Source organism: Brassica oleracea, chromosome C7, assembly GCF_000695525.1.
Source record: "Brassica oleracea var. oleracea cultivar TO1000 chromosome C7, BOL, whole genome shotgun sequence".
In the NCBI taxonomy this organism is placed as follows: Eukaryota; Viridiplantae; Streptophyta; class Magnoliopsida; order Brassicales; family Brassicaceae; genus Brassica; species Brassica oleracea.
Genome location: NC_027754.1, coordinates 4,734,124 through 4,744,951, shown reverse-complemented (window position 1 = coordinate 4,744,951; position 10,828 = coordinate 4,734,124). Strand labels below are relative to the sequence as shown.

Genomic DNA, 10,828 nt, shown 5'->3' with positions numbered 1-10,828 from the left:
ACGAAAAAGAAAATTTAAAATATTAATAAAATTTTATTTTAAAATATATTTTATATTTATCTGTTAAAAAATATTTTAAATTTTTTTGCTGCACTTGGTGCTCGAAGACGGCTAGTTATTTAAATAAATAAAGATTAAAAAAATAAAATAAATAAATTCTAATTAAACTCAAATTAAATTTTTTTGAATTTTTTTTTACAAAATTTCTTTTTGAAAATCAAAAATTATTTTTGAAACTATTTTTTCAATTTTTTTTTATTTTTTTAATATTTATTTATAAACATTTATAACCTTAAGGTTAACTAATTTAGACTTAGCGTTTAGAGTTGAGGGGTGGGGTATGATTTTTGAAATGTGAAATTTAGGATTCTAATAAATATATAACTAATAATTTTTTTTAAAATAGTTTCAAACATAATTTTGATTTTCAAAAAGAAATTTTGGAAAAAAAATAAATTCGAAAAAAATTCAAAAAAGAAAGATTATAATTTTTTTGAAAAAGTATAATTTGAAAACATAAATTTTTTTATTTATTTAAATAATTATTTATTATATATATAGAGAACAAAGATGTAAGAGTCTTTTGCTACTTAATAAAGAATGTATTTTTGAAAATATCTCTTGGTAAAGATGAATAATGGTAGCATGAAAATGCTAAACAAAAAATTTCCCCTTTTACTTTTCATTAAAAATAAAGGTAAATTGATTAGTGTAAACATGAAAGTGGTATTATGAATGTAATATTTTTTTAGCAAGTTCCATTTTTTTATTGAGTATAAAAGCATTCTCAGTTAACGTCTATTTTCGAAAGTAATTCAAAATGAATTATGTTCAAAAATATTTCTTTAAAAAGGAAAAAATATTCATTTATAAAAAATATTATTTTCTATTTATTAGAACAAAATTTATCTTTATTTTTAACTTTCTTAGAAAATGAAATCAAATAAATCTTCATAATGTGCTTTTTTTTTAAATAAGAATAATGCAAATTCAAAACGCAAATGGATAGTTTAGAACTAACGTTATAAAAGTTAACAATTCAGTTTTGCAAAATTTTAGTTTTAATTTAAATATTTCAAAAATAAATAAAAATGGAGTAAAGAAAAAGAAAGTTCTTGGCCCGTAGAACTCATCTCTCTCACTCGTGCTTTAAATGCAAAGTAGCGCGACGTCGCATCTTCTCTCTCTTAACTCTTAAGAACTAAGCAAAGATCCCATCTTTCTCCTATTTAAGCTTCTCTCCGAGCTCTGCTTTTACCAGAAAACATGGCATCTTATTACAGATTCCAATCTGGGTTTTGTCCTCTCTCGCCTTGTCCCTCTCTTCTTGTTCGAAACTTCGTCGAACGGATCAAAGACGCTTGTCATTTCCTCGTCTCCGCTGTTCTTGGCACCATCATATCCGCCGTCTTGACCTTCTTCTTCTCCCTAGGTTCGCCTCTCGTTCTTAGTCTCTGTTCTTGAGATTTAGTCAATAGTTCTTGATCGCTCTGTTCTTGTTTGCTTGTCTCTAACTTACACATGTAATAGACTTTTCTTATTTTTTCATTTAATATTATTTAATTATTCAAAATCTGCGCCTTGGAGCTAAGAAAGTTGTTTCCTTTTTTGATGTTCAGTGGGCACATTGTTAGGGGCACTTACAGGAGCTTTGATAGGCCAAGAAACAGAGAGCGGGTTCATCAGAGGAGCAGCCATTGGAGCCATCACAGGAGCTGTGTTCTCCATAGAGGTCTTTGAATCATCGCTCGATCTTTGGAAATCTGATGAGTCTTGTTTCGGATGCCTTCTCTACTTGGTGAGCAGAGCAACACTTGAACTCTGTTTCGAAATAAGAATTTGAATGAAACTTGAAGTGATTTTAGTGTTTCTCTTTTTTTTTTTTTGTAGATTGATGTTATTGTTAGTCTTCTAAGCGGGAGACTCGTAAGGGAGCGCATAGGTCCTGCAATGCTAAGTGCAGTGCAAAGTCAAGTATGTTTTTTTTTGCATACAAAACTTTCAGAATTGCTCTTCTTATGATCTCAAATTTGTATGTTTCTTTTGGTATCAGATGGGAGCTTTGGATGCACCATATGACGATCTCTCGAGCCTATTCGAGACAGGAGGCGCAAAGGGTTTAACAGGAGACCTTGTTGAGAAGATCCCAAAGTTGACAATCACTGACAACAATAACACAGATGCCTCTGAGAACAGAGACTCCTGTTCTGTTTGTCTTCAGGTTCTGCTTCGTTTTATAGCTTAATACATCCAATTACTGATATAATTGATACCTTTTTTTTTTGTGGTTTCTCAATTCTCCTTATTTGATGTTGCAGGATTTCCAGCTCGGTGAAACAGTAAGAAGCTTGCCTCATTGTCATCACATGTTCCACTTACCTTGCATAGACAAATGGCTCCTCAGGCACGGTTCTTGTCCTATGTGTAGACATGACCTTTAAGGTAAACCGTGCAGCTCAGATACGTCTACACACAGCTCCTTACCTCTCAAGAATCTGGTCTTCCTTTCAACTTTCATGTAAATTACACTTATTTTTTTTGTTGCTTTGACAATTAATTACCTTTTACACCCTATCTGAGTTTAGTATAGGTATCTTCTTAATGTTATGTTTAGTCAGCAGATGTATATAATAAACACACAAAAAAAAGAGTTTTCTAGTTTCTCTGTGTCAAGGCTTATGTTAGTGTTCCATTCAAGCTAGAAACTATATGGTTGGTAATATTTTTCTTATGAGGTTGTGAGACCATTATTGAAACAAGCCAGGGGACCATATCCAGTGAAACAATGGTAATAGATTCTTGTCTATTGTACCCAAACTTAATATAGGTACTTCATTTTTTTTTTTTTTTTTTTTTGACGTCAAAAGATCATTCTATTACTCAAATTTGAGGTGGTCTGGGTAACCAAACCGGAATAGAACAACCAGTAAAAAGTAACTCCCTATGGAAGGATCTTACAGTCTTAGCTAAAAAATCTGAAATCTGATTGCGCGTCCGTGGAACATGAATGATGCTGAAGTCCGGGAAGCATATCTTTAATGTCTCTATTCTCTCCAATTCTGTCGCAAAGCTTGGCCAATCTTGAGGGTCCTTTATCATTGCAATCAGGTCCTTGCAGTCTGTCCCAAAGCTCTGGCATGTTGAATGTTGATGCATATTTTACTTCATATTTAAAGCACTCTTTATTGTGTTTTGATATTTACCTAATCATATTTAAGATCACTATTTTATGTGTATGTGTGTGTGTGTGAAGTAACAAAAACACTATGTAACGGTTTTGAGTCCTTATCAAGCACCAGATTGCAATACCAAATCGTAATTAATATGACATCAACTAACATTATGTCCTCTAATCCTTCTCTCTCACGGCTTCTCATTCAACAAATAGTAACTGATAAACACGGTTTGAGCGGTGACTACATTCTTCTAAATTTTTTATAATGTGAAGATTTAATATCATGGTCGGAACACTAAATCACAAAAGTTGACAAACCAGAAAAAAAGTATTGTAGTCTCAGTCTCCGATAAACACGAGATTCGTAACAGACAAAAGTTTACTCAATTTTTATTTTAAGTTCACCTAACATGTGGCTAGTAGTAGGTTACAGTATAATGTTATAAAAAAAAACTAAAAAGAAGTGGGATCATAGAGACGTTCTTTTAACAAATAGCCAACGCCAGATATTTATCCGGAATGTCCGTGATTAGTGCGGCAACTTATTTTAAAATTCCGGCGTTAAAAGAATCAAACGTGCTGGAAAAGTTAAATATATGATTACATCTGTTGAGATAAGAGAAAACATTCGTATAAACGAGACATTAACTAAACTGTTGACCAAACATAAAAACAGAACAGGAGAAGAAAAGAGAGTATGCTGAGCTTCTTTCTTCGCACCATTGTTCTTCTTCTCTTCCTCTCTTTAAACTTGTTCGGCACTTTTGCTTCTCTTACACCTAACCTGTGTCCTCTGGACCAAAGATATGCACTAATTGACCTCAAGACGGAGTTCAAGATCCGCAAGCCTGATGAGTTTCTTGATTATGATGGTAACTCCATGAACGTCACTTCTTACCCCAAGACAGAATCATGGGCAAACAGCAGCAGTGACTGTTGTAACTGGGAAGGTGTCACGTGCGATACCAAGTCAGGCAAAGTGATCGGTCTAGACCTTAGTTGCAGCTCTCTTCATGGTCGGCTAGAACCCAACTCTAGTCTTTTCCGACTGCAACATCTGAAAAGTCTGAACCTTGCTTACAACAACTTCACTCTTTCACCAATCCCAGATAAGTTCAATAAACTCATTTGGTTAGAAACATTCAATCTCTCTGAGTCTTCACTCAAAGGTCATGTTCCTATAGAACTTCTTCAACTAACCAACTTGGTGTCTCTTGATCTTTCTTCTTCTTCCTCTGCTTCTAATTCCTACTTCGCACCTCCTCCAACTTTGCTCTTGTCCATTGAGAACCCACCATTGTTTCTCCCTCTACTTGCTAGAAACCTGAGAAACCTTAGAGCATTGGATATGAGCTCTGTAAACATTTCTTCAGAAATCCCCCAAGAGTTTTCATACATGTCGTCTCTAAGATCTCTACATCTTAAAAACTGTTACCTGATTGGAGAGTTTCCAAGCAGTGTTTTCATGATACCAAACTTACAGTCCATTAAACTAGACCACAATCCAGAACTGAGAGGGGAGCTTCCTGTGTTTTCTATAAACAACTCTATGCAAGTCTTGAGCCTTTTGGAAACATCCTTTTCAGGTACCATACCTGATTCCTTTGGCAACCTCAAAGATTTAGTTTCTTTGACACTTTCAGAATCCAGCTTCTCTGGGAGGATCCCATCTTCACTTGGAGAGCTTTCTAACCTCTCAAGTCTTGTTCTTTTTTCAAATGGTTTCACTGGTGAAGTACCATCTTCCATTGTTAATCTAAAACAGTTGACCATCTTCAGCGTTGGGTATAATAAGCTTAGGGGAAACTTTCTATCCGGACTTCTCAACTTGACCAAACTACGTGGTATCGATCTCGGTTCCAATGAGTTTACAGGTTTTTTCCCAACTAACATTGGCCAACTCTCCAAACTGGAAGCCATTTTCGCCGGTAGTAACTTCTTTACAGGATCAGTTCCTGCATCCCTTTTCCAAATCACTTCACTGACCCACATCTATTTGGAGGATAACCAGTTCAGTGATATCCTTGGATTAGAGAATATATCCATGTTACCTAATTTACAGTATCTCTTCCTTCACTCGAAGAGTTTCAGAATCAGTAGTCCAGTTGACTTTAACGTCTTCTCTTCCCTAAAACAGCTAGTAGGACTAGCTCTCTCAGGCATCCTTCTTTCAACAGCAAACATCACTTCTGTTTCAGACTTTTCATCGCAGTTTCGATATGTGTACTTGTCAGGCTGCAACATCACTGAGTTCCCTGAGTTCATAAGAGACCAAAGAAATCTGGATTCTCTAGACCTTTCCAACAACAATATCAAAGGTCAATTACCAGACTGGTTATGGAGACTAGAAGAGTTGCAAGTTGTGAAACTTTCTAACAACTCCTTAAGTGGTTTTGATGGATCCCTGAAAGCTGTAACTGGAAGTCAGATTAATGTGCTAGATCTAAGCTCAAACGCTTTCCAAGGACCACTCTTCATCCCATCCACGTCTATAACCTACTTGTTTGTCTCTAACAACAACTTCACTGGAGAGGTGCCTCAGTTGATTTGTGGACTAACTTCTCCTACCATCATAGATCTATCAAACAACAACTTCCACGGCTACATTCCTCGGTGTTTAGGGAAGTACATGAGTTCTCTTACGGATCTAAATCTTCATAACAATAGCTTCAAAGGAAGTCTTCCGGATATGTTTATGCACGCCAGCAAGTTAAGGTCCATTGACGTCAGCCACAACAGATTGGAGGGAAAACTTCCTCCATCTCTTACCGGTTGTTCTGCTCTGGAAGTTCTAAACGTGGAGGGAAACAAAATCAGTGACACATTTCCATTCCAGTTGAATTCATTGCAGAAGCTACAAGTTCTTGTCCTCCGGTCAAACAAGTTTCACGGCAAGTTACATCAGTACAGTGGGGCTTGGTTCGGATTTCCTGAGCTGAAAATCATTGATGTATCACATAACGACTTCCACGGCACGTTGCCATCTGATTACTTCCTCAACTGGACTGCAATATCTTCCAAGAAAGATAATACACAGCTGCACTACATTGGGGACTTTCATGACTACGGCTACTACACTTCGGTGGTGTTGATGAATAAAGGAGTATCAATGGCACTGGAGCGTATCCTCACAATCTACACAGCCATTGATTTCTCTGGAAACAGGATCCATGGAGAAGTACCTGAATCTGTTGGTCTGTTGAAGGAGCTACATGTACTCAACTTGTCAAGAAATGCTTTCTCGGGACACATCCCATCGTCTTTGGCGAACCTCACCGCGCTGGAATCACTGGATCTATCGCAAAACAAGCTTTCTGGTGAGATCCCTCCAAAGCTCGGGGACCTTTCTTCCCTAGGGTGGATAAACGTTTCACATAATCAGCTTGTGGGTTCAATACCACAAGGTACACAGTTTCAACGACAAAACTGCTCTGCCTACGAGGGAAACCCTGGACTTTACGGTCCTTCTCTTAAGGATATTTGTGGAGTCATCCATGCGCCAACATCTCTGCCGGTTTCAGAAGAAGAAGATGAGGAGGAGGAAGGTTTGAGTTGGATAGCAGCAGGGATAGGCTTTGCACCTGGAATTGTATTTGGATTGACGATAGGATACATAGTGGCTCGTTTACTCATAGATCTCACTCCCCTAAGCATTGATGTTCTGTTCCATAAAGTTATTGTATCCAGTATCATGTATTGTTTTTGATACATAAACTGAAACTAATGCTTGAGTGTTTCATCAAGCAGTCACTTCCTCCAGGTTTTTATTCTTATCTCTCTCTCTCTCTTCTCTCTCTCTTTCTCTCTCTCGCATCTCACGTTTGTAAATTGAATGGGAGTATTTTGTATATCTTAAAAGTCTAAACATCTGTGTCTTTCAGTTGTTTATTTGCTTGTAGGAAGCATGTATGAGTAACATGCTTGAAGAGAGGAGGATGAAGAGATACGACGATCTAGGTTAAAAAAAATTAATGGCAAAACTTTTGTAATTTTAAAAATAAAATAAAGGTATTACCGACTTTTAGCACTTTTGGATGAGTTTGCTGTAGTTGGAAGCGTTCAAACATCTCATCCAGAAATCCCGAAAAATCTGGATGAGTTTTCAAAATTAATCTGGATGCCGCGTCCAACTTAACCTCCTATTTCGCGCCAAACGAACATCGATCCGCGTCTGCGTCTGGATGCCGCGTCCAGTTTACGAAACGAACAGGGCTTGCGAGAACAAACTATCAAGTTTTATATAAAACAGAATAAACAGTATACATCCAAATGAATTACCATAACAAGAACCTTATCAAGGCTTCTTAATCAGAGGAAAAGTGCTTGGCTCCACCACCATCAAAGCCAAACTGTTCAGACAACTTAAGGGAGCATTTAGATCGAATGTCTTTGAGACACTATACAAGAGATCATACAATATCAGTTTCAGTAAAGCATTATGTTACAACCAAAATATTTCCCAAAAGAAACAGAACAAGAGCCAAAAGTTCCAAGTTCCCTCGAGAAATTATCATTAGTATAAAAGAACCCTAAACAACAGAGAAGATTCTCATGCATTACTACTCACCATCCAAGTTCGAAACTCTAAACCGTTGAACTTCAAATAAACAAATTACTAAGACATAGACCCTTAACGATTAGTAATACAAGCGTGTGAAATGAATCTTTACAAACCTAGATTCTGTTCAACGCTTGTCCTACGAGCGACATTGATTCGAGATCTTTCAACTTTATATGGTCATCAGCCAAGATGAGAATACAAAGCCAAGTATAATCTCCATACAAAGCTTTTTATGAATTAATCTCCATACTGATTCTTATTTTGTCCTGATCAGATGGGAGGTTTCGATGCACCCTATGATGACCTCTCGAGCCTATTCGAGACGGGAGGCTCAAAAGGATTAACATGAGACCTCGTTGATAAGATCCCAAAGCTGACCATCACTTGCAGTCTGTTCGTTCAGCAGTGTTGTATACTGCCTCGTCAAATGTTAAATGCTTAATGATCCGCTCAGACTCCCTCTCTCTCGTGAAGCTTTTGCGAGAACGAGGCTCTACACCGGCTTTGTTTGGTATCGTCTTTGATGTTTATCACTTTAGTGCTTCTTTTGAGTCTGTTTCTTTTTCATATGTACCTCGGTTATGTAATGTGGAAGCTGATGCCGTGGCAAAATCAGCTTTAACATTGCTAAACAGTCTCTCCGATCATGGAGAATAGACTTTTGTTAAGGTTTATGAATGAATGAAGTATGTTTGATCAAAAAAAAAATTGATACTTCATTTTAGACTAAATGTGTTGATTTTGCAGGACTTCCAGCTTGGTGAAATAGTAAGAAGCTTGCCTCAATGTGATCACATGTTCCACTTACCTTGTATCGACAATTGGCTCCTCAGGCACGGTTCTTGTCCAATGTGTAGACGTGCCCTATAATTCTCAGATACGTACATACAGCTCCTAGCTCAGAACCGTGTAACTTTCATGTAAATTACAGTTCTTTTTTTGTTTGTTTTGTAAAAGCAGTAATATCTTTATATTTTATAATATAAACAAGAAGCTCATGATGACTTTCTTTCTCTTTACAAAAATCCAACGGTCCCTTATATAGTCGTCTGTAGGTCGGTCTTGATCAGCCAATAGGATCAAACTCTTCTATATTCAGAAATATGGAAGGATTCCCTTATCGGAATATTTTCATTTCTCTGAGGAATGGGACTGTCCCTGGAACCGGACCCGGAATGTTTCCCAGCGGAGACCCGGGGCGTCTCCTAGCGGGGACCCGGAGGCCGGTGTCCTACCTTGGAGGAATTCAATACATGAGTATTTTTCCCCAACAGTTTCCCCCTTATTTCTCGATTTCGTCATCGAACTCAGGGAATAACCTCGCATCCCCACAACAGAAGATGTTATGAGTGACCTGCAGGAGGTTACCATCCAGTACAAAAACTGTCCCGACCCCATTGAAAGCGCAGCTAGACGACAGAGAATCCTCCAGAGGGATGCTAGAGGAGATATGGAGGAAGCAGCTGCTAACATCATTACAGCTACAACGGCGGCTAGAACAGCTATGCTCCCTCCTGCAGTTCATCCTTCAGAAACCCCGATCATTCTGGGAACCTCTCAAGAGGCAGGACCGTCCACACAAGCTAAAAGAAGGGGACAACCACCACTTAAAAAGAAACCGTCTCCAGCAGCTCGTAAGCAAACTGGTGTCAACTCCAGGAAAATGAACTTCGCGTTAGCGCACGCCTCCCCTGGGAGAACCACAGAGCCATCTACAAGAATCCCCTCAACCCAAAGCAGAGGGAGTGGAGAAGGGAAGTCACTGATAGACCATGGATTTGACCCACTTTTACCCATGGTTTATAAGTCTTTTAATTACTAATTATTATATTATAGAGTCTATTTAGAGTATTTATAGGATCATGAGTGATTTGGAGGAAAGTGATGATTTTGGAGCATTTTGGAGATATTTGGAGATATTTGGAGTAAACACCCGAGATGACCATCTAGCTCGACCATCGGTCGATATTGAAGAGAAATAATCGATCGATGTTCACATCTTGACATCGATCGACGAAGCGCGCAGAAAGCCCGTTTGGTCACAGCCGACTTAGAGCCCAAGTCTTCGCCAATTTACAAGATTACCCTGGCGAGTTTTAACCTAATTATATAAGCTTTGCCAACATGTTAGAGGCAAAGAGTGCTTTCTTGTTTTACTATTTTTCACAGCAAAGGTTTTCTAAGATTTTAGTAGATTGGAGAGAAGATCCAAAGTTATTTTGTGATTGGAATTCCATTGATATCTATTTACTATTCTAATGCAGTTTTCATACCTATTTGCTGTTATGAAGTGCTTGGCCATGTCTGAGTAGTTCTCTTGTTAGATTTTAGGGTTTAAATAGGTTATGAGGGATTATCCCCAACTAGAGATTGCTAAGTTGTGATATTAAGCATTAGGATTGTCATTAATGCATGATTCTAGATTAGCTACCTAGAACTTTCCGTAGGATTGTTAGATATAAGCGATAGCTTTCATCTCATCCTGAAACCATTCTAACTAAGCTAATATTATTGCTAAGAGTAAGGCGAGAGCTGATCTAGTGAGCTTAGTGAGCACATTCAACCCGCGCATTAACGCTTGACCAACAGCGTCGATCGATATTCAAATAGAATAATCGGTCAACGTTTCGAATAGTACATCGATCGATATTCATATAAAATCATCTGGTCAATAGACGAACCTAGAAAGCGAGAGCCTAGTGGTTCGTTTATAAGTGTTGAGCTCTACAATATCATGCATGCAACTTGTTAGACATGTATAGGATTATAATTCCAAATTTCCTGAATAAAAACCCTAAGTCTAGCTATTTTCTTTTAAGCACCAAAACCTCAATTAATCAATCGAGCAATTACTGCAAGTACTTGCTCAAACAACTGCAGCTTTACATTTAAACAATTAAACCATCTAGCTTAACAAGTCTGATTAGATTTATTAGGTTCTCTAGCTCATTGTGGATTCGATCCATAAGTACTACAATTGAACCTCTTATATGAGAGAGTAAAATCACTCTTTAGGGTAATTTGAGTGATATCAGTCACAAATTTCCAGGTTTCTGCCAAGAGGTCTTAAGAGAGGTAGCGCTGGTGCTTGA

General features: G+C 37.6%; 2 protein-coding genes across 2 annotated transcripts; both read left to right on the top strand.

Annotated features, from left to right (window-relative positions):
* The first annotated feature begins 1,173 nt into the window (after nucleotides 1-1,173).
* Nucleotides 1,174-2,658, top strand: LOC106303877 (NEP1-interacting protein 2). Its single transcript, XM_013740223.1, has 5 exons — nucleotides 1,174-1,432; nucleotides 1,620-1,798; nucleotides 1,891-1,974; nucleotides 2,054-2,221; nucleotides 2,319-2,658. The coding sequence occupies exons 1-5, from the start codon at nucleotides 1,267-1,269 to the stop codon at nucleotides 2,439-2,441; spliced, it is 720 nt and encodes a 239-aa protein (XP_013595677.1). The 5' UTR covers nucleotides 1,174-1,266; the 3' UTR covers nucleotides 2,442-2,658.
* Nucleotides 2,659-3,818: 1,160 nt separating this feature from the next.
* LOC106305718 (receptor-like protein 12) lies at nucleotides 3,819-6,995 on the top strand. Its single transcript, XM_013742073.1, has one exon. It carries the CDS (start codon nucleotides 3,873-3,875, stop codon nucleotides 6,879-6,881), a length of 3,009 nt encoding a protein of 1,002 aa, XP_013597527.1. The 5' UTR covers nucleotides 3,819-3,872; the 3' UTR covers nucleotides 6,882-6,995.
* Nucleotides 6,996-10,828: the final 3,833 nt, after the last annotated feature.